General features: G+C 38.7%; 1 protein-coding gene across 8 annotated transcripts in view; it reads right to left on the reverse strand.

Moving 5' to 3' along the window:
* The window catches only part of SMARCA2 (SWI/SNF related, matrix associated, actin dependent regulator of chromatin, subfamily a, member 2), a 120,843-nt gene that overhangs the window by 82,553 nt on the left and 13,539 nt on the right, over positions 1-24,751 (reverse strand). For all 8 annotated transcript variants that reach the window (XM_065657602.1, XM_065657595.1, XM_065657597.1 and 5 more), the window contains 4 exons: positions 19,733-19,856; positions 6,650-6,979; positions 5,693-5,794; positions 3,145-3,394 (listed from right to left, as the gene is read on the reverse strand). In XM_065657602.1, the coding sequence (XP_065513674.1) occupies positions 3,145-3,394; positions 5,693-5,794; positions 6,650-6,979; positions 19,733-19,829 (779 nt within the window). In that variant the 5' untranslated portion in view covers positions 19,830-19,856. The remainder of the gene's footprint in view (positions 1-3,144; positions 3,395-5,692; positions 5,795-6,649; positions 6,980-19,732; positions 19,857-24,751) is intronic.

Raw genomic sequence — 24,751 nt, forward strand, 5'->3', positions numbered from 1 at the left:
ACTGCAATATGTTAATAGGTGCATTACTGCTTCTTCATCTGTACTGGTCTGTTTAACACGTAGTCAATAAACAGGAACACTCCATTGTACTTTTAAGTGCTTATTGGATTAATTGTTGATGAAACCAACTACATAACTTCTAGTAACAAGAAAAGTAAGAAAGAATTTTTATCACTGAAAAAAAAATTAGATGTAATTTTGTAACAGCAAAAACTAAACTATTTCATGTTTACAATATTCTGTGTGTAAGACATGATCTAATACATAAATCAGGTACATGATCCATTAAGAAACAGAAATGTGTATGCAGTAGCTTGTATTCTCCACCAAAAGTCTGCCGCAACACACTTGAGAGGTGTGTATGCAACAACAGAAATGGCCTAACACCTCAGCAATTAACTTTTTATCATGTAGCTCATGAATTAGCATTAAATTAGTCTTCGCAGCATACTTCGCATGTTTAGTCCAGAAACACTATGTTCTAAGGTCACTGCCGTGGTTTGACCCCAGCCAGCAACTAAGCATCACACAGATGTTTGCCCTTTGCACCCTCACCCCCAGTGGGATGGGGGGAGAATCAGAAAAGCAAAAGAGGGAAAGAAACATCCTGTGATTCTGTGAAACTCATGGGCTGAGATAAAAGTTCAATAATTAAAAATTGTAAGGGAAGGAGAGAAAAAATGTAACAAAGAGAGAAGGAAAAAAAACCAAAAAAGCAAACAAAAAAACCCCCACAAAACCACACCACGAAAGACAAGCTATGCAAATGAAAACAATTGCTTACAACTAACCAGCCGTTGCCCAGCAAGTCTCCAAGTAGTGAGGCCCCAGCAACCTACCCCTCAGTTTTATTACTGAGTATAATGACATCATATGCTATGGAATACCCCTTTGGTCAGTTGAGGTCAGCTGTCCCAGCCATGTATCCTCCCAACTTCTTGTGCACCCCCAGCCATTTGCTGGTGAGGTGGTGTGACAAACAGAAAGGGCCTTGGCTCTGTGCAAGCACTACTCAGCAGTAAACAAAACACCAGTGTCTTATCAACACTATTTTCAGCACAAATCCAAAACACAGCCACATATGGGCTATTATGAAGAAATTTAACTCTATCCCGGTCAAAACCATTACAGTCACTGAGTAAACCTAATCTCTAATTTGGAAGAATTCATAATTTAATCAGATTCAAATCTCATGCTTTCCCATAATAAGGCAGTATACCAAAATTTTACCTTTTGGGTCTATCTGTATTGTTTGAAATATGAATCCCTAAAATACCTGTGTGATAATCCTGTCCTTTCTTGAAAATGAGTAATTCAAACAGTATTTTGAAGTATAATACCCCATTATTAAAAAAGTTAACTACTGAGAGATCTCAAGAGACAACCAATTTCATAAAGCTTTCGCTAATTTCACTGGTTTCAGGATACAAATGTTTATATTGACTTTTTTCTACTCCTTTTTTTAATGAAGGAAGTGTGAATACATGTTTGCTAAGTCTAGCACCATCCAAAGCACAAAAGCTGACAAACTTATTTTTTTTTCAAAGCTTTTCTCTGATGTTACTTCTAAAGTTTTAAATAATGAAAAGACTTCCAGAAGTTCTAAGCATTCTGGTACACAAAGCAGTAAATTTCAGCCATGTTCAACATTTAAAAAGCCTGGATTATCATCTATGTCCATAAAAAAATGAAACTCTTCTGCTGCAGAATCCCTGTAAAACTTCCACCTCACTTTTTCTGCCAAGAAGATATGCGTATTTAGAACCTAATGGATATGCTGTATCTGCAACCAGTTCTCCACATCAGTAAAAGCAGCACCGCTATTTTTGGTCACTCCTCACCTTCCTCCATTTATGCATAACAAGACATAACAGGCACAAATAGTGCAACGGAGCAGGGCTGTAAAGACAGGAGTAGTAATTTCAGGTTAACTGATGGAGAAAGGTTTACATTATACTGGCCCCATGATTCTTTGCTCAGGTTAGTGCTACAATTCTTTGCTCTGAGCAACTGTAAAACCGCGTAATGGTGTGTTCTACAGGCTTTCCGAAAAAGATGTTAGAAAAAGCGATCACTCACGCTGAAACAGCTATGGCCATTCAGCCCTGAGGCAAAAAACGCTAAGACTGACAGAATGCCCACAACAACATGCCAATGCATTACTTAAGCATTATCTCGTGCAAAAAGCAAGAGTTTTTCTAGGATCAAGGCCTGGATTCTGGATGTGGCACCACATCCTAAAACACTTCATGGTGTTTTACCATTATAAAGTGAAGTCATTGAACCAGGCTTCAGTGAGATCACCATCCCTTTTGTTTGCCTTCCCCTACAAACTCATTGGTACCTTAACTGCAAGATGCATCATCAATCCAGAACAAGCAAATACATTAAGTGCAGTTTCTTTCCCCTGACTAATAATGATCAGGAACATATTTTAGGTGCAGTTCAAGATCCTTCTGCCCTGCAGATTTCTCAAGGTCAATTGTTTAATAGCCTTGCTGATGGGAAGAGGGAAGAAGCCTCTTCTAACTCCACAAGAAATGTCATCCTCTATACTTCATAATGAATATAATTCACCATCTAATTAGGGCACTCAGGAGACAACTTTTAAATATCATGCTTCCTGATAACCATTTTTTTTAATCTTCCCTCTAACCTTCTTAATATTCTCTCTACTCTTTGGTAGTCTTGCCAACAACATCATCACTACTAAAATTTGGTTTTGCTGTGGCGTCTAACTAATCAGTCTTTTGACCTCCACTGTTCTCTTCTACCTTCCCTTTTCTTTATAATTCTGAAAACTTTCTACACTGAATTGGGCTACCTCCAGAATACAAGGATTTTGATTTCTTAATTTTCAGTGTTTGCAGCATCCAAGTAATACACTAAACCAGCAAAGTCCTTGAGCCTGTCTTAAACTTATCTAGTTTGCAATGATACTGCCAGTGTGTTTTACTAGTTCATAGCCTGGGGCAGAATTAAGTTGTTTGATTCGATGTTTCCGTACCTCTCTTTGACATGGTCTCTCTCTGGAAACTCAGTTTATACTGTTGTCACTACAGCAGTTGATTGCAAGGAGTTTCAGTTGAGAAAGTGAAAACCAAAAATCTGCATATGCATTTGAATCTTGCTATTTGCTTTTACCTATATTCACGTTCTTGGAGTATTTCAACTGGATCCAGTCCTTGTGGCTTCTGGATAGGGCTGATGCGATTCTGCTTTTGCTGCAGCTGAACGATGGGTGACGGCTGTCCAGGTGGCGGCTGTGGCACCGAAGGTCCCGGCATGGCAGTGGCCGGCTGCGCAGCAGCGGGGGCAGGAGAGGGCCTCCCGCTGGGCGGTGGGGCAGGAAGCTTCTGTGGCGCGTTAGAAACACTCATGTCTGGGGCTGTGCCTGCATCAGAGAACGTACGTGTTTGTTACACGGAATATGGAACGCAGGAAGTAAATCAAGATGGTTTCTGAAGACAGAACGTGAAAGTAAGGTAAACATTCAGTATTACCAGAAAAAGAGCACTGATGGAAGGCAGCACTCAGTATTTTATAAAGACGTACTAAAATGCAAGTATACCGTACATTGCAAGATGTGGTCCAAAGGAAAACGAAACACCTGAAACTTTATGATGAATGCCATTTCTTTCCCCATTACTGCTGACTTTTAATTCTAGTGTTAAAAGAAGAAAACGGTTGTAGAACTGATTTTGTGCAAGAGTAGGACCTAATTCTGCTTCTTGATCACTACCCTTGCACCACTTAGAAGAAGGCATCTAAATCACAATTTGACAACAAGCACAAGTAGGTCTGCTTTTAGAGATCTATCACAACTAGCCAGCCACATTAAAATTTCTACAACTGTACTAAGAAGTACCTGTCATATATAAATAGCCTTTCTTTTGTTACTCCTATTAATTTTATCGAAGTATTTAAAATACCAGTAATTTTATTACTGTTTTATCTTACAGCATTCTAATCGTCTCACCGCAGTTAACATGAGAATAGTACCTACCACTTACAGACCCTATGGGTCATAGATTTCAGTATGTCATTATGACAACAAGCCACCCATGCATTCAGATGTTCAAAAATCATCACTGACAACAGACAGTGCAACAGCAAAGATGTCAATTGTCTGAGGAGTCATAGTAATCTAATGCTAAGAAAAGCAACTACAAAGTACACCTGCAATCTTGTAATTAACCTTAATTCAAACTCAGCATCCTGAAATCCAGGCTAAAAGATTCCTTCAGAGATCACCATGTGTCACTCACACACCTGCATTGAATCCCAGAAAAGGAATTTGAGCACAAGCTGTACACTTTATTTAGCAACACTGCATTTCAGCTTATAAAAAATAAGGAAAGAAAGCAGGACTATCAAAAGCCTCTGTGTAGTCCCAGTTTTCAGGGAATCATGCAAATTGAACTGTAAAACAAACACTACCGTGAACAACTGTGTAATGAATGAAAAATGAATTTAAAGAAATAAGAAGAATCTTTAAAAAATACATAAAACCTCCAAATAGAGCAAGGATAGACAGGTTTTTTTCTTATAGAAAATAAAAACAGGAATGAAAAATGACAAACAGTAAGCAGCTTTCAGTTAAACAGGACAGGCACATTATTATGACATACCAGATTATTTAAACTATCCATCTAACAATTCTGTATACCTACCAGCGTTTTTTAGTAGCAGCATTTGAGCTAGAAGGCACTGTGCGTGGTAAACTCATACATACAGCCTCTCAAGAAACACTTTTCCCCCCTCTTTATTATTCTGCTCAAATTGTAACTATTCCTTTGGAGTATTCCAAGAAAAGCGATTCTACATCTGATTACATACCACTATTTCATTTTCTTTTCATGTTGCCCTAAGTAGCTCACTAATGACAAAGAATTTTTAATGACATCAACTGTTATAGAGTCATCACTGTCCACAGATCTACCCACAAGCAACAACACAGCATAACATTTCTACTGTGTGAGAACTCTCTGCTATCCTCAAGCCTGCAATATTATATTTACTTTTTAAATCTAAAAAAAAAAAACCCGCACCAAAAAAAACCAACACCAAACCAAACCAAAAAAACACACAAGGAAAAAGGCAAAACCAAACAACCAACTTCAAAAAATATTAAGGATTTCTAATTCTTTGAAAATAATACTACTTCCATTCTACTTTCTAACAATAAAATCAGCCTGTAACCCTGATAATCACACAGGGGAAAAATGTTACACTGTTCATCAGATCTCAAAAACTACACTGAACTTTCAAAGCAATCCAATTAAAAAAAAAAAACAAAACCAACAAAAACCAAACAAATAAAAAACCCCCAAAACAACAACAACAACAAAACCTCGCAACCCAGCCTAACTCTACCATGGTTTGAAAACTTTTAGTTTACAGTAGCTCAGACTATAGTTGAAAGACAAGCTTGCTGCAATTAAGCATGTTCAGAACCTAACTTACTAAGAAGATTTTTATGGGTGTCCCTCAGGTCACTTACATATTTAATTCTGATTGCATATGGTTTGACTCTCCTCAATTCAAGTCTTAGGCACAGTAAAGGTTACACTATTTTTCCTTTTTCCCTTCCTTTTTTTTTTTTCCTCTGCATCATTTCCTCAAACTCTACCCACACTGTTTATCCACAACTCGGTACATGAAACAAAGTTAGCATTATACTCTGCTATACCTTCAGTCCAGGTTTTAGGGGTAATGGCAGTTGTATGCCCAGGCATCCCTGGAGCAGGCCCTGGCCCAGTTGCAGCACTACTCATTGTATGTAACCCAATACCTGCAATTTGACAGAGGAAAGAAACTGTTTAAGATGCAAAGTATTTCCAAGTATTCAAAAATCATTCTGCTTTCTAGCATGTTACTCTATTCAGGCAAGTAGTATTTTTATTTATTAAATATGGATTTAAGTAGATCTTATTGTGAAAAAATACATGCAATGCAACATATTAAAATCATCCCTCCTACAAAAAAACCCTTACTCTGTAGCAAAGTCATATCCACAGAAATGAAGTGACCAGGGAAATTATTAAAATAATTAAAAGAAGAGAACAGTATCATCTTAACTCTTGATTTCTAATGCAAAATCAACAGAAGTTTTCAGAAACTAGCAGGTGCAAGGACGCTTCATGTAACAGTTTTCTTAGGACCAAAATGTGCTTGCTTACTGCAGTGTAACATCTTTTATCATTACAAGAAAAAAATAAGAACCTTTTATTTTCCTTATATTTTTCACATGACAGCACACTATACGTCCTTTGTTTTACTTTCAACGACATTAATAATCAGTCAACTTGCTCCAGATTTTTTATCTACTTTTCTGCATAGTGACAGACAGGAGATTGAACAACAGTAAAATTGCAATCAGTAAAGTATGATTAACATTCAAAAACTGTCAAGCATAATCAGGACGGACACAGTACTGCACAGTGAAATCACTTTTATTTTGACAATATCCTATTAATAACAGATATGTTTAATGCATTTTCTCAAGTTTAAAACTAAAGGCTGCTGTTCATCAGATGCCAAAATGCAGTCTCAAATTATAGCCCTGCATGGTACTCATTTCCTATTTTTCCACAGGTAGAACTTCAAGAATTACTCGTGCAATGACATAAGGCCTAGATTCACTTACCAGACTGTCTGTTGAAGGCACTGGGAGGCTGCTGCTGTTGAATGCCAGGCAGGGTCCTCTTGCCCTGAACAGCAAGCTGGAGGTTTTCTGGTAAAGGCTGACCTCTAGCTAACATTTTGTATGCGAGAATCTGAGCTCGCAGCTGATGCAGCTGTACAGGACTGAAAGGGGAAGGACCTCTGTTAGGCTGATTCATAACTTGTGGGTCTCCTGGTATAACAGGTCCTGGCTGGCTGGGAGTCATCTGCGGTGGAGTTGGACCTCCTCCAGACATTGGACTGGACACATGTTCTGGTGCTCCTAGTGGAGATGGGTGTGGAGACATATAACCTAGAACAGGTAAGAGGATCACAAATTTACCTCTCTGGTTAGTCAAATCTAAATTCTGACAAATTTCTTTAACAGTACATAGAATATAAAATGTCTCCCTCAAGTCAAGATAGCTGTAATATTTTCTGCATGTATAAAAATGAAACCTGAAGTTCCCTGGGATATCAAGATAGCCTCATGAGCTATTCTTTCAACTAAGACAAACTAAAATACAAAATACGATACAGACGCATCAGGATGTGGTATTGTTTCACTGGAATGTTGGACAAATATTTCATTGTGGAACACATGTGGTGATGTCTGCCTATTTTACAGCTTAATATTTTAAGTCTATTTTGATGCATACACATCAAGGAATACCCATTCATCGACACGGGCCTTCTTTTCCAAAACTCACCAACATACAGAAATAGAAACAGATAGTATTGAATTTCTATACAACCGCTCTTCCATTTATACAAATTAAAGGTTTGAGCCAGAGAACATTCAATGCCTTTTACTATCTGGGTGCTCAAGAACTTGCAACATCAACTGCAAGCACAAAAAATCACATTCTGAAGAAGCTGCTGAAGACTCCGTTATTCTCCAAAGTCCTGAAGTGAACCATGCTTGTATCTTATTCCAGGACTTGCTAACGCAGTGGTTTTAAGTTTAAATTTTTATTACACTTAATACATATTTCCTTGAGCTTCACAATACAGCCATGAAAAGAGGTGGCATAGATTTTTGGTGATATTTCCAAAAATATGGAGCATGTCAGAGAAAAAATACAAAGAGCAATCCTTCAGGTAATGCACAACAGACAGCTAGATTTTAAAGATGTCCACCGAGAGTGAAAAAGATGTAACTATATTTACCCACTTCACTCTGGTATTGTGGAGCACAAATAATGTTCTTATCAATTTGGAAAGCCTAAAGAAAGCTTGAAAAACAAAACAAACCAAACAAAAAAAACAACAGCAACAACCAAAAAACCAAAACAAACAAACAAAACAAAAAACACACACACACAAGAAATCTTCTGGCTCACTTCCATGTTCTTTATCAAGTCACAGATCACTGAACTCCAAAGTTCCTGCTACAGTTCATGGCTCTGTGACACCAAATCTACTCCTTCTCCACCGTTACTAACACTTTAAAGTGAAACTTCATCAATTTCATCTATACCTAGTGCAGATCAAGTAATTTTGCCCTCTCTTTAGTTTCACTGTTCTTATTGGCCCTTCAGTAAGGTAAATATAAGCACAATCTCAAAGTAGTCTCAATGTGAGCTTAACAGCAGCTGTAATCACTAGAACTTACACAAATGGATAGATGAGAGTGCTAAAGAATTGAAAGTCCATCAATGCTGAGATCTGGGGATGAAAATATTCCACAATAAATTAAAGGTTGTAAAGGACTGAGATACAGGACAAAGAAGAGAGGATATCAGCTCTCATAAAAAGGGAAAATTAGGTAGAATTACACCAGGGAAAAAATGGCTTTGTGATGTGAAAAGACCAGAGAAGACAAGACAGAAACACACTGAGTTCAATCTTGTAACTGAAAAGGATGACAGGAAAGGAAGACGACTGCAGTGACAATAAGAAAAATTAAGCAGTTCAAGAGAAAAAATAGGGCAGTGATGCTGGGAGTTCCAGGAAAAGGGAGAAGGAGACCTTAAAGAGTTAAAATTACTGAAGTTATTTACTAAGTCAATATAAAAATGTTTATAAATCCATTGGTGGTGACAAAAGCTATGATAAACAACCATAAAGTTTAATTGACTTATTCATCTCCTTCCACTAACTTACTTTTGCCTCTTTCTTTTTTTCAAGAGAGGAAGCTACAAATGCCTCATCCTGAGCATACTCCTTTAAAAGAACAACTAAACCACAACGAAAACCAAAATACAGAACTGCGTTATTGTTTTATACCATAAAATGGGGTTTATTGCAATGATTATCCATTACTATTACAATTCCAAATCTAAGAATTTACCTTTAATAGCGCCTACTCCAAATTACATTGTTTTCAAAAGTGTCTTTCAAATAAAGGTTTCTTTCTCCCCATCGAGTTATATTGTCCAAGTTACATATTCCTGATGTATTGATAGATTTCAAACCTGGGATCTTGAAACCCATCTGGACTACAAAAGTCTAAAACTGTGGTGTAAGATCTTAAGCACTTGTGTTCATTCCTGACAGTTCCAGCTGCAAGTCTGTGACTCTGTTTTGTATAGACAAGGTTTTAGAAATGCAGGTCAAGAGAGGTTCTCTTCCCCCTCTACTCTGCCCTGGTGAGACCTCATCTGGAATATTGTGTCCACTTCTGGGCCTCTCAGTTCCAGAAGGACAGGGAACTGCTGGAGAGAGTCCAGCGCAGGACAACGAAGATGATGAAGGGAGTGGAGCATCTGCCTTATGAGGAAAGGCTGAGGGAGCTGGGGCTCTTTAGCCTGGAGAAGAGGAGACTGAGGGGTGACCTCATTAATGTTTACAAATATGTAAAGGGTGGGTGTCACGAGGATGGAGCCAGGCTCTTCTCGGTGACAACCAACAGTAAGACAAGGGGTAATGGGTTCAAGCTGGAACACAAGAGGTTCCACTTAAATTTGAGAAGAAACTTCTTCTCAGTCAGGGTGACGGACACTGGAACAGGCTGCCCAGGGAGGTTGTGGCGTCTCCTTCTCTGGAGACATTCAAAACCCGCCTGGACGCCTTCCTGTGTAACCTCACCTAGGTGTTCCTGCTCTGGCAGGGGGATTGGACTAGATGATCTTTCGAGGTCCCTTCCAATCCCTAACATTCTATGATTCTGTGATTTTTTTGAGCTTTCTAGACGCATATTACTTACACTTTCTCCCTCAATGTCCTATGCATTAGGATTCTTGGCAACAGGAATCTAGGCTTGAGGAGAGTAAGAATGAAAACAAAATTCCAATAAAATATCTCAGGAAAGAACAAAAGCCTTCCAAACTTCTTGTAAAGGCTCTAATATGTGGCATTTACAGAACCTAAATGTTGTGATATTATACGGGAATTTTCCTTTTCAAGTTTGAACACTTTCAGAAGATTTAGCAGTGTGACAATGCACGCAGTCACAAGCCTGTCCTAATAAAGTCTCTGTACCAATTGCTTTTTTCCTATCTTATTACACACACTCTAATAAAGGTGAGCATGCACACATGGGCTCAGAACGAGGACACATGAAGAGTCACAAAGATTGAGTTTAACCAGTCTGTGTCATAAAAGGAAAAAAAATTAAAGACACGGTCCATAGGAATATTTAATATACAGGCCAAGACAGACACCTTTTTGAACTTTGCAAACATGCTTTCATCTGCTATGAAGCACTTCAAATATACTTCGCTGCAGCACACACAAATTTCCACAATAAGTATTCAACACATTTTTAAATGCCTAGCTCATTGATTGTTACTTGCTGAACTGTTAAGTACCCTTTCCTCTACATTTTCCACAGAAAACTTTGGTTTATGTTCTGCATAAACTATTCTGTTTAATTTAACTTTCAGAACGGAAGGTGGCAAAAGCACTGAGTGATAAGGTTGCAGAACACTTGCAACAGAAGAGTTCTGTGTGCTGGTGAAGGGGAAGAGACAACCTTTACTTCTTAACAGTATACAGAGTAGTAGGCATCCAACACCAGGAAAGGGAGGCCAAACAGCCCAACCCATCATTTAAAGCTGTGGAAATTCCAAACTTTCATCAGGTTTCTCCAGGTCTTATCTAGGTGAGTTCTGAAAGTCTCCAATGATGGTGATTGTTTATCACTCTCACAGTGAATTTTCTTTCCCTTAAGCCCTATCAGAATTTCATGTGCGTAAATCGTGACCATTACTTTTTGTGCTTTTGCTATGCACCCCTGAGGAGAGTCTGGTTCTGTCTTGTCCATAATCCTCCAGTGGGTTGTAAAAGAGGCTACATCAGAAGTTTTTCTCAAATTTTCAGCAGTTAAAAACCACTGCTTTCTTAATTGTATCCATAATTACCAACAATCTTTTCGTCCCACTTCGGTATCAACTTGTTGAGAGAAATATAGCACATGTCATAAACAATGTGTATTCTTTACAGCATTGACACTTGAAGAAATCCTAGTTCTAACACTTTACCAAACACAAATATTTTTGGAGGGCAGACTGTACAAAAAGTTTCTGCTCTAATTGCTTTTAATTCCACTTTAGTTAACAGAAGCAAAAAACATCTTCCTCATCTGTTTTAAAGCTGAAGAACTAAAGAGCTAAAAATTGAGAGATCTTTTTTCTCAACTTTTAATGCTATAATTAAACAGAGGAAAACACATATGAATTCTAAACCATGGTAACAAGTATTAAATAGAAAGCGTCATGGTTTTACCAGTCCAAAGACTGGAATATTCAACAGAACTCTTGACTCTCACTGAAAGTTAAGACAACTTAAATGATGAAAGTGTCTGAGGAGAATAAATGTCAAATCTTTCTGCTAAAACTGATAGCAAGGGTATACTTTTACTCAAAATGTGACTGTATGAGAATTTTTGGATTAGGAAGAAATAGATTGGATTGATGAAATTCAGTTATGTAACTAATTTATGTTAACTATTACTTCAACCATCACTTAAAGTTAGTTAAAAAAAAAATAAGGAATCAAGTACATGCCCATGATACACAGTAGGAAAGCATAACATCTCAGAATACAATGGAAAATATGTTCATGATGGACCAAGGCTACAAACTTTCTTAAGGTAAGCCAAACATAACATTTCTCTGTTGGTAGTATGGCCAGGGTTAACACCAGCTCTTGTGAAACTCTCAAAAAAAGAGAAAGAAGTCATATGTGTGCAAGCCATTTAAAATTAGGACTTAGAAATAAACTGTTGAGAGTACTTATGCTGGCAGGTAGACAGATAACATGACAGATCTTTTATCATCTTTAAAAGGCTAAAAAAAAAAAAAAAAAAGAAAGTGCAGCTAACTTGGGAACAGTAGGGACAACAAACATTGTTTGTGAAGTAGCGGTAATCTTGTGAATTCTGTAAGTTAAATTTAATTGGAGTATCTCTATAAGAAGTTCAACAAATACTGTGTGATAACTAAACATATATACAGATCAAGTCCCAAAACGTTCAACCCCTGCAGCACTTAGGTTTCCACTCACAAGTAGCAAGCAAAGACAAAGAACCTTTCAAATTGGTCTGTTTCACTGCTGTAGCACAACAACTGCATTTAATTTGTTCAAAATTCCAGAAAAACACACAAATTGTTTGTTTCACTAAATTTATATTGCTTTATGAACTCCTTCTAACAAAAATTATTTTATTTTATACAGATATTTGGCTTGTCTTTGCAATTCCTCCCCATTCCTCTTACAAACTGAAATCTAGACATATTTTTCGTCTTCTGGATAACTCTGTTTAGCAATTTACAGTAAATTTCATAATTCTAGTATCAATACTGGGGTTTTCAGCACAGTTGACTCATAGAATTATAGTGTCATAGAATGTCCTGAGTTGGAAGGAATCCACAAGGATCATTGAGTCCAGCTCCTGTTCCTGCACAGGACAGCCCCCCAGTTCACACCATGTGTCTGGGGGCGTTGTCCAGTCTCTTCTTGAACACTGTCAGGCTTGGGGCCGTGACACCTCCCTGGGGAGCCTGCTCCAGTGTCCACCACCCTCTGGGTGAAAAACCTTTTCCTAATGCCCAACCTGAACCTCCCCTGGCACATCTTTCTGCCATTCCCTCGGGTTCTGTCACTGGTTACCAGATAGAAGAGATTGGCACCTGCCTCTCCTCCTCCCCTTGTGAGGAAGCTGTAGTCACGATGAGCTCTCCCCTCAGTCTCCTCCAGGCTGAACAAACCAAGTGACTTCAGCCGCTCCTCATACACCTTCCCCTTCAAACCCTTCACCAACTTCATGGTCCTTCTCTGGACACCCTCCAGTAGCTTTATATCTTTTTTACCCTGTGTTACCCAGAACTACACACAGTGCTCCAGGTGAGGCCGCACCAGTGCTGAGCAGAGCGGGACAATCCCCTCCCTGCCCGGCTGGCAATGTGTGCGTGATGCACCCAGGACACGGTTGCCCTCTTGGCTGCCAGGGACACTGTTGGCTCATGTTCAACTTGCCATCAACCAGAACCCCCAGATCCCTCTCTGCAGAGATGCTTTTGAGCATCTTGTTCCCAGTCTGTATGTACAGCCAGGGTTGCCATGTGCCAGGTGCCAAATCCGGCACTTGCCCTTGTTGAACTTCATGCGGTTGGTGATTGCCCAGTTCTCCAATATGTCCAGATCCCTCTGCAGGGCCTCTCTGCCCGCGAGAGTGTCAACAGCTTTTCCCCGTTTCATGTCATCAGTGAACTTACTAGTATTCCCTCAAGTTCTGAGTCTGAGTCATTTATAAAGATGCTGAAGAGCGTTGGCCCTAAGCCGGATCCCTGTGGAACCCCGCTAGTGACCGGTGGCCAGCCCGACATAACCCCATTTACTAGAACCCTTTGAGCCCAGCCTGTCAGACAATTGCTCACCCACTGTACTGTGTTTATCCAGCTGTGTGATGCACACATTGTGCAGGAGGATACTGTGAGAGACAGTATCAAAGGCTTTACTGAAATCCAGAAGGATCACATTGCCAGGTTTCCCTTGGTCAATTAGGTGGGTAACCTTGTCGTAGAAATATAGTAAGCTGGTTAAGCAGGACTTTCCCCTCATGAACCCATGCTGGCTGGGGCCAATCTCTGCAGTGTCTTTGAGGTGTTTTTCAATAACTCCCAGAATAATCTTCTCTGTAATTTTGCCAGGCACAGAAGTGAGACTTACAGGCCTGTAGCTGCTGGGATCGTCCCTGTTGCCCTTCTTGTAGATTGGGACAACATTCACACAGGCTGAAGGCAGTTTCTAATGCAATCCAAATTCAGTTAAGTGTAAGCTAAATATGAAGCTGGAGCAATGGATCCTCCTTTCTTTTAAGCTATTAGCATTAAAAGGTATTAAGACTAAACAGGGACATAATTGTGCATAAGTTCAAGAAAACAAAATGGGTCACCAGAAATAGTCAGGAATGTTACCCTTTCTCTAATTTGGCAGCAAGAGTGGAAAAGAGTAACTGTTGAGGAGAAAGATACCAAATCAGAATATTTTCCCTATAAATTAATGTCAGACTTCTGAAAACCATCCTACTGCAGTATGACTGCAATAAAAATGTGACAATGTCTGAGCTAGTAATAGATTCTTTCTGCATGACTAGCAACCCACTGAGCACCAAGAAAAAAAAAATCCAGAATGTAAAGTTTTATACCTTATTTTAGTAATTATTGTTAGTTAAAAGAATTCAAAATTCTTAGAAGAGTAACATGCCAGAATAGGCATTTATGAGCAGAATGACAAAGTTCTTGCAGATTTAGCTTACAAATGTTTCTGATTTGCTCAAAGTCAGTCATCTCATCTTAAAAAGGGTCAGTTAATTATTTCTTAAAACAGACTGTAAGAACCATTACTTCCAAAATTCTGTATCAGCTTGCTCTTAGTAAGTTCAGTGGTCTTTACTTCAAGATTGTTCATTCACAACTGCATGTTTCATCTACATAAATTATATCAACAACTGCATGTGCAGCTGGCCAATTCATTTCTAACTTATCACCCACATTTGTAAGCACATATTTTACAAAAATTCCTGATTTTGTACTTAGAGACACTCTTTTGCAAGACCTTCTTTAAAAAAAAATACTAAAAAGACTGCTACATTTAACATTTAAATGAAATGTCATTTTGCGATTGGTTCCAACTGTAAACTGCATATAGAAGGGTTCTGCCTATATATTTATCACAACTGTTGTACTCAGCATTATTTTATGAAGACTATCCATCTTCTCATTCCCAAAGAATTAAAAACACTGTTTTGCCCTCCAACTTACCAGCTCTTCTCAGAAACTTGGAACCTGTTTACGAGTTCACAGATTTCTGCCAATAAGGAACCATTACAGCTACAACAGTCTGCCTAACTTGTATAAAACAGACCAAAGACTCTTGCCCTCTAAATGATCTCCTCCCTTTGGTCTATGAAACAGATGAGAAAGACATCCCATGTTGACTTAAATTTCATGTGACCAAAACCTACCACAAATACCTGGGTAATCCTTGTCCCAAAGGTTAATTATCTTCTCTAAGTGAGATGCAGATTTTTAGTACAGTCTGAATTCACCTAATTTAAATTTGTACCAAAATTAACTTTTTTTTTTTTTTAAGATAAAGGATACATCTATTACAAGCCTTTCTACAACCTGGGAATCTGTAGACTGATCAAGTTATATTTTGTCTCAGAGAGAATACAAAAATGGAGTTTAACATTCTCCAGGGGAAAAGAAAAAAAAAAAAGTAGTCTTCCAAGTTCCAAGTCATCCCTTTATTTGTCTTCTAAATAAGGCACAATTTCACAGATCACATTATTGTTAAGTTTCGAAGGGACTTCTCAAAATCACCTAGCCTGAATCCTTGCCCAAACAGGGTCAGCTATGTCAGGCTGCGCAGCAACATGTCAAGTTGGGTATTGACTGACTCCATGGATGGCAAGTAGGAAACCTCTCTGAGCAAGCTACTGTATTGTTCAGTCACATCTACAGTAAAAGCATGTTTTCCTATGTTCCGATGGAATTTCATGTGTTTCAGCATGTGTCAACTGTCTCCCCTACTGACAACCACTGCAAAGAGTCTGGCTCCCTCTTGGTCACTCTGTCCCATCAGATATGGCCGAGCTTTGCTCTTTCGCAGGCTACACAGTTTCAGCTCCCTCAGCCTCTCCTCGTACAAAAGATGTTTCATATATTTAATGCTACCTTAAAAATTTCTCAACATCCTTCTGAACTGCAGATACTAGAATGAAATACAATATTGCAATACAGCCTTCAGCTAATTAATTAGAAAAGGTGATACAACTCCACAGTTATTATGTCTCTCCTGTATGCAGGTGGTACATTCCATCTCACAGCTGCAAACACTGTATATGGCAATTCACATTTATGTCTGCCAGAATAAGCAAAACTCTTTTCAGCCTTTCTGCTTTGCATGCTGCAGTCTCATACCAGCTACATAACAAACTGCTTTGCTCCTAGACATCTAATGCTGTTGGCTGTGCTAAAATCCATGCTAGAGAAATAAGCACATTCTACTGAGCATCCTGATCAGCCTTTGTAACCAATTTGTTTGTTATTTACTGATAAACCTCTGTGCTATCTCCAAATTCTATCAGTGCTGACTTTACACATTTTTCCAGATCACTGACAAATACATTGAACAGTACTGAACCAAAACAGGGCCCTATGAGACTAACTAGAAAAGCCACAATTGGATGATCATCTTCTATTCACAGTTAATTTTATGATCGGTCATTTAACTAGCTTAATATATTTAACATCAGTTATATTGATGTTACTCAGTGCTATCTTTTCCTAAATCAGAATGTCATATAGTAACAAGCCAAGAACCTTTATAACTACCAGGCAGACGAAGTTCTGTCTATCATTACCACTATTGGCTTTAGTGATGCATAGAGAAACCTCATCCATGAGCCAGGATCCATTTTCCTGACAACTGTACAAACACTAACTACTATACCACACCTGTCTACAGTTGGATAAATCAATTCAGCTTATGACCTCCACAAAAAGGATGGGAAATTTGTTTGACAAGGCTGACTTTATGCCATTCAGAGAGACCTGGACAAGCTCAAGAAGTGGGCCCTTGCAAACTTTGTAAGGTTCAACAAGGCTAAGTGCGAGGTCCTGCAGAGGGTCAGGGCAACCCCCAGTATCAATACAGGCTGGGGGATGAAGGGATTGAGAGCAGCCCTGCTGAGAAAGATTTGGGAGTACTGGTGGATGAAAGATCGGATATGAGCGGGCATCCAACCATATCCTAGGCTGCATCAAAAGAAGCATGGTCAGCAGGTCAAGGGAGGTGATTCTACCTCTCTACTCCATTCTCATGAGAACCCACCTGGAGTACTGCGTTCAGCCCTGGGAACCCCAACATAAGGAGGACACAGACCTACTGGAGAGGGTCCAGATGAGGCCACAAAAATGATCAGAGGGCTGGAACACCTCTCCTGTGAGGAAAAGCTGAGAGAGTTGGTGTCGTTCAGCCTGAAGAAGGCTCCAGGGAGATCTTATTGTGGCTTTTCAGTACTTACAGGGGGCTTATAAGAAAGATGTGGACAGACTTGTTAATAGACCCTGTTGCGACAGGACAAGGGGTAATGGTTTTAAACTAAAAGATGGCAGATTCAGGCTAGATATAAGGAAGAAATTTTTTTACAGTGAGGGTGGTGAAACACTGGCCCAGGTTGCCCAGAGAGGTGGTGGATGCCCCATCCCTGGAGACATCCCAGGCCAGGCTGGACGGGGTTCTGAGCAACCTAATCTAGGTGAAGATGTCCCTGCTCATTGCAGGGGAGTTGGACTAGATGACCTTTAAAGGTCCCTTCCAACCCAAACAACATGATGACTATGATTCTTCCATAAAACTATTCTCAATGGCCTGAATTACATACAAGGTAATGTGGAATTAAAAGAGAGAACCAGTGCTAGACTAAATGACACTTAACTGATACAGGGCCATTCTGCTTATGTTTTCAAGTGTACAGCAGAAATTTAGGGTCAACCATTTTCTGAGGTTTTGAATTTCTTCATCTACCTTCCACCACAAGTCTGAAAATAGTAACATAGATATATACGTAGATAATAGATATTAATCGTGCATATTTTGCTTCAAATTGAGGCCTACAAACAACAACCCATTAAAAAAACAGATCTAGGATAAGATGCAGTTTCTGTTTGACATGCATATTGTTAAAAATTGTACAAAACTGCTCAGCTGTCAGACATGCAAGAGTCTACAAGGATGTGAAACTTACAGTAAGTCTTGGTTTCTAACAGTGTACCAAATGCAACTGAAGATTTTTGTCAAGATTAGAAGATTTACTATGCATCTTTCCATGGATTCTCAGAGTTGATACTGTTCTCTCCCCATGAGTATAGGCATGGATAAGCTCAGTCTCTTTTACCACACTGCCTATTTCCACAAAAGCTGTAGAAGCACAACTGTTTTATAGGACTCCAAGCCCACGGTAAATTAGACTGACAGTATCCAACGGGTTGAAAGGCTATTAAGAAATCTGGTTTTCCATCTTGGATGTGTACACTAACGGGGAGCAAGTATAAGATTAGCACATGGGACTTTTCCCAACACATATCAGAATAGTGTCAAGTGTCATGACCATTTTTTTGTGGAAAGACAATTGTGTAAGAAGGAAAAAAGTGGACGTAGAGGCAAAGAAAACTAAAACACTCCTTGACAATGTCAAGTAGAGTATTAAAATATTAGAACATATGGAGGGTTTTTTTAACCATGTCTTTAAAAAGCTTGCTTGCATTAGAACTCTGTTTACCTTGCAACAGCTGCTGACATACACCAAAGGAGAAAGCAGGGATCTGTAGCCTTTAGCCTGCCACAGCTGCTATTAATACAATCCCCTTTTTGCAGAGCAACACAACTTTGAAGTCTGATCTTGGCCAGCACAGAACAGAGCTACTTGCATTTGAAGCATTTGCAACTTACACTCTTGTATTTTGAGCACAATATGTTTGAACTGGACCCATCTTCATCTTCAGACTAAACACTCTGTTCATTTTAAGGAACAAGTTCATTACAGGTAAAAGAGTGTCTCGGAATATAAAGGCAAAACCTTGCTCTTGGGTGATCATGCTTCCATCTTATTGAGATCAGTGGAAAAGTTTTAACGGATGGAGAATTGTCCCTGCAAAGTCAGTTCTATTCTACCTGATATTGAAAGATGTAATGGAAAAAACAGTACTTTATAATGTTCAAGGTCCCAGACAGGGATTCAGCTAACAAACCACAGACTAGGGTTTCAGCCACAGCCCACTGAAAAGTCAAAGCAGTTCAGGCTGAGTCATTTTGCTGATCTGTACCCGTTTTCTCCTTCCAGTATTTCTCTTATCCTGTGTAATAAACATGTAAATACATCAAACAGGGACCATCTCTTGATAGATTCGTACAGAGTGTGCCAAACCAGGACTCTAGTTCTGAAGTTGGGATTCTTCAAGTTTTGCTGTAATATAATTAATTATGCAATACACAAAGCCTTATCTGCTGAACTAATTAATACTAGCAGGTGTCACCAGTTAAATCTTCAACGTACTGAGCTGCTTATAGAATACATGTCCTCTTATGTTGCAAACTGAAGGACACAAAGAGGGCATATAGCAATGTGGTAAAAATTTACTATTTTCTGGCATTAAAAAAAAAATTTGGAAAAAACTTTCATCAGCCCTCGACCAAACATTACAGATATTAAAGAGGGTTTCTCCAGGTATGTTTGAGTTCTTCTCTCTTATCATTCCTTCACCACAGGATTAAAATAAAACATTTTAAAATCCATTTACATTTACAATAGCCACATACAACAGGCAAGCAATAGGTGGGCTTTTTTCAGAGATGTGAACTGAAATTTGTAATAGACTTAGTTCAATTACTTGCCCCAGCCACAGACTTGAAGCTGAGCTTTTTTTCCAATACATGACTGATAGACACTCCAGCAAGCAAGGAGATTCAGTTATTCACCTTGCCCTGTGATATCAGTTCAGCCTTTCCAAACAAAGCTGAAAGGAAATAATCGGAAAACTGTTACACAGAACTACTGATTCTTTGTGAAAAAAAGTGGCCCCAAAATCATAGAGCATGCACAGTATGTATAAACCTTGGCTATGCTGGTCCATTGGACTCTGAGGTGGGCCCATTCCCGGGTGAGGAGGTCGCATACTCTTCATGGAGCCACAATGAACATCTTCAACCATTCCTTTTTCGTGCAAGCCATCAATAGACTGTGAAAACAAAATAAGTATTTACATAGACATAGTATATAAGTCCACTATAAAAATCCAAGAGACTTTAACTAAAAACCTAAACAACTACATAAGGAGTACAAACTTCTCTTAGCAGTCATTCAAAATAAATACAATAGGAATCTTTACCCCTGGCATCAAACATTTGGGGAAGCACAGAGCACCATTAAAACTGTTTGTACCCTCTGTTTCCTTTTTACTTTTTTTTTTTTCCTCCTAATGAACTGTTTGGCAATGCCAGGGAGGCAAACACCCAAATACAAACACACAAACTGTATTGGCCTCATATTACAAAGCAGTGTAACACACACCAACGCATAAAGTACAGCCTGTGGCTTTCCTGGAGTTATTTTTAGCCCAAACTTTGCCCTTTCAGTCACTGCTCTACTGGAATGACCCCAACACTGTTTCTCTTCAAAAACAAAGACAACACTGCAGGAGGTAACCTCTTCTTTGCAGACAAAAACAAGGATATGCAGTCAAGGAAGGGAAAACAGTTCTACTCAAATACTTGTGCTCCCTACAGTTCCTGTCACCTCATTCACTTCTCAAAATCTACAGTCCCCATGGTACTTGAAATGCAAAACAGGGCTAAATGCCTTTCTCAGATCACCAAGAGAAGACAGCTTGGGATCAGAAAAACAAGCTGAAGGCACGCAGGGCACTGGAAAAGGCTCCATAATAGAAACTGAGCACTCCGAATGTGAAAAGAGTGGAAAAGTGACATCAGAATGAAGATGTCTTAAGAAAACTAAGAAGTTCTACCTGAAAGCAAAAATTACATCAGGTCCCTAAATAGGGAAGGGACTATGCTCATGAACTTCTAACTTAAAACTCTGCAGGCTTTATATTAGGAAGGCACAGGCTGGCATCTTCTCTCTACAGAGATATGCAGCTCTCCCCCTTTCTGTAACCCTCGCTTGCACACATACTAAATGTTCTTGCAAACCCTCCTGCGAACGGAGACCTTCCGGTCTGCTTTATCTAAACACACACCTATTGATTGAGAATTCTTTTTAAAAAGAGAGTTAAGAAAACTTATTCAAGTGGAAAATACGAGCACTTAACAAAAAGAGCATGCTGGAAGCTGCATCAAGTCACAGAAAAAAAATACACTGTCACATTTCTTCTTTTTGAGCTATTTGTTACACATGAATCAATTTAAAGCAGACCTAGACATAGGTCATTCTTTCCACAAAGGAAAAAATTATCGCAAATTTTAATTTGTAAACCCTTCATTTAAATTTTCCGCTTTTCATTGCAATAATCGGATTTGACTGGAAGTATCTTTAAACACACGGTGGGGTTTTTTTGTTTATCAGCATTTTTGAAGGACTTCACTATCATTTTACCTTATCAGAAACTACAGGTTAAAAGGAAAGAAAGGAAAAGTAAAATGCATTTTTTATGTTTCATCAAATCCTTTAGTTGTCATGACCGTATAAAAACATTTGTGAAGAGAACTTCTATCAGAAAAATACCTGTTACTTGAGAAGCTATTTTTGATCACAAGAACTTGGGATATGGAGCAGAAATGTAGAGAGAGATGACTGACACATTAAAAATAGTTTCACTGCGCTGACCAAGTAAATCCCAATGCCCTTTTCTGAGGCATGAAGATCCCTCTCCTTCCCTTTGCCCCTACTTACAAAGATAACCAGCGTGGAAGGGAATACTCAGTTCACATTCCACCTGCAGGAGCTTAATACTACAGAAACTGAAACACCTGTAAAGCTGGATCCATTCCTGTTTTATCACAGCATGTGTTCAGGACTAAATCTTTAGGGCCACCAAGAGGAGGAGGAGACTGTGCAGGAAATTTATTTCCAGAAGAGAGGATGGATACACATCTGCGGTGTGACTGCAGGGATGGGCAACACTGCACTTATGAGTGGCAACCATGAAACTGCTGTGGATGCACGCAGCTCTGATGGGACTAATATGGGACACAGCACGCACACCCAGGGCATCAGAAGTACCAGCATACCGAAGCTGGGGAGAAGAACTGGCATTAACAAAGGGGAGAGGGGAACAATTATGTGGCTTTTAAAAAAGCAAATTTAAAAAAAAAAAATCAAACAGGAACAGAAAGGTAAAGATGTGACCATACAAGAAAACATCAATCGTAGGAATGCTTCTATGGCAAAAAAATAGCATAAGAACAGGGGTTTGTAAGATAAGTACTTAAAAAAAAAAAAAGAAAAAAAGAAAAAAACCCCACATACCAACCACCTGTAGCAAATTGAAATGCTTGCAGTCTAATGGAAGGAAGCTTAAATACAGCAAGAAGGGGGTTTGCTTCTGTGAAAAAAACTGAAAGTGAAAATCATTAGAACAGATTAAGAAAGGTAGAACTGATTAATCAGCTTTTTACTAGCAGGGCTACACAAGATGAAGATGACAAACTTCTTTGAAGATAAAATTAGTTTTAATGCTCACAGTACTGCTAATTTATGCAAAGAGGCTTGTACTTCCAATAATGTTTTATATCTAAAAGCACCTCTACTGATGACAGGAAAACTCTATAAAATGGGGGAGATGATTCAGCAGAGGAATACAAGAACTGAAAAATAGTTCTTTTTCATAACTTCTTTGAATTACTATGTAGCTACAGAGTGAGTTGATATCTGTAAACCTATGTAACAGGTTAAAAGTTACAGAAAGGATCTTAAGCACAACGCAATTTCTGTAAGTTCTTCAGTCCTGTATAAATTATTAAAGATATCTTCCACAATATCAGGAGAAATGTAACCTATACAACCAATAGAGCACTACTACCACATTGAGGTACTTACACAAGGGAAACTGCAAGTTGTGACACATTCAACTTTGAGTACACATTACTATTTTCATTGGTTCCCATAAACAAGAACAAGCACAGAACAGGCCAGATACATAAACAGTGCTTCCAGAAAACACCATGAGGGATGAGCTTCAGCTGTATGCAAGCCCACACCTACAGACTTGGCAGACTTACAGACTTGACATAATGCCTCAAGCATAAGGAACATTTTGCCTACACTGCTTTTACTCTGCATTTAGTGACTAAGTTCTCTTCTCTCAGGCAGCATTGTTTGACTTATTTCCAGGTAAACTGTCAGATTATCAGGAGTTTTTTGTTTCCTTCCCCCTTCTTAAAAACAAGCAAAGAAACACACAAAGATCAATTATTAAACTATATTTCTTCTAGACTGTGGAGCCTCTATACTAACAAAAATTATGTAGACCAAACAGCAATGTGTTGTCACATAACCACACAGCATAACTGAATGCATCACTGATGGGACAACCAGACTGACTGTGTTTGTCCCTGCAGTAAGGACTTGGCCAACAATTCTGCTAATGTCATATAAATCACTGAAACACCATTTTACACAAGTTCTCTACTGATTTTTCAAAGTTGGCAATAATACTTTCTTTCTTTTTTCACTAATGTAAACACATACAACAAAAATATTGCAGGGAACATGCCTGTGGAATAAAAAAGCATTACTTCCAGGACTTCAACAGAATTTTAAGATTCTCAGAATGTCTAATGTGCATAGATCTGTTAGCCAACAATATCGGAAATGGGAAACCATTTGCCTTCTGTTTTAATGGAACATCTGAGTCAACAATAATATATTTAGTAAAAAATACCATTTCTGTAGGAAGACTTTTCTGTCACTCACTTTTTTCTCACTCACCCAAAACAGTAATACTGCCCATGACATCATAATAATTTTTCCACTGCCAGTAATAATTTACAGTACACAAATTCACAAGTGATTATGCAACAGGTTATGATTAAATGGAAGAGAACACAAACCAAGAACTTGCAGTACTCTTCCCATCCCTCAAGTGAGAATGATGCAAATTAAACAGATATACTGTTGTCATAACCAAGAGTCAAGCAGTTAAAATCATGTGGCCTGGCTGGTGCACAAGAGCATACAGAAGGCTGCATCAGTTAAGACTAAAACCATCTAACCCAGCCCTATGTTCTGCCTGCAGAGGACCTCCTTTGTGGATGGAGAGAAAAAGTATGATTAGGGCAACTATGTAACAATGCTTTACTTTAGCATCTTCCACCTTCCAAGTACTTTCACCTCATGAGGCTCTCCGAAGCTGTTGAGTTTGTGCATTTAGCAGTCCCCCAACTAGACAGACTTCTAAGTATTTCCACTCAAATGTAGCTATCTTGCATCCAAGATATATTTCAGTAAAATTTGGAATTTTAAGTACTTCCCTGGCAATCTGATCACCAGTCTAAATATTACTTAAGAAAGTAGCATGAAAGATAGCTAATTTATTGTTTCTGTCAAAACTGCGTTATGTAAATCAATAGCAATTTTTCCTGTGGAAGGGTTTTCTGGTTACTAAGTGAATATACAGCCTTTAATTTTCATATTAACTGCTTTTAAGGAAACATACTCCAGGAATTATTATTTATTAATCAATTTGTATCAGTGTTTTCTCTATTGTTGTCTACTTTGGATTTTACTTTTATGCATTATATCATTCTTTGTAAGCTAGTCAAACATCTAACACAGAATGAAGGCATTTAACTACCTAGTTTGTGAATTTTAAAAGTAAGAACCACATCCCCTTGCATACATGGGGTGTGCAGCCCACAAGCAATTGTGTAGCTGGGATGCTTTTTGTGCAATCTGTCACTTTTACTGCATTTCATTCGGAAAAAAATATGCATTATGTTATGTCATGACTTGGAAGTCAAGCTGCTTTACATAACAAAATATGTACTTGGTCAAACTGCAGGTGGCTGATCAGTTTTTTAATTAGATGGAATAACACTCAAGTAAAATCCGCAAAACAGTCTAGAAGCACCCTTTCACAGCACTTCTTAAACAGACCCTTCCCTCACCTGTCACAAT

This window comes from Caloenas nicobarica, chromosome Z (assembly GCF_036013445.1).
Source record: "Caloenas nicobarica isolate bCalNic1 chromosome Z, bCalNic1.hap1, whole genome shotgun sequence".
Taxonomy (NCBI): domain Eukaryota; kingdom Metazoa; phylum Chordata; class Aves; order Columbiformes; family Columbidae; genus Caloenas; species Caloenas nicobarica.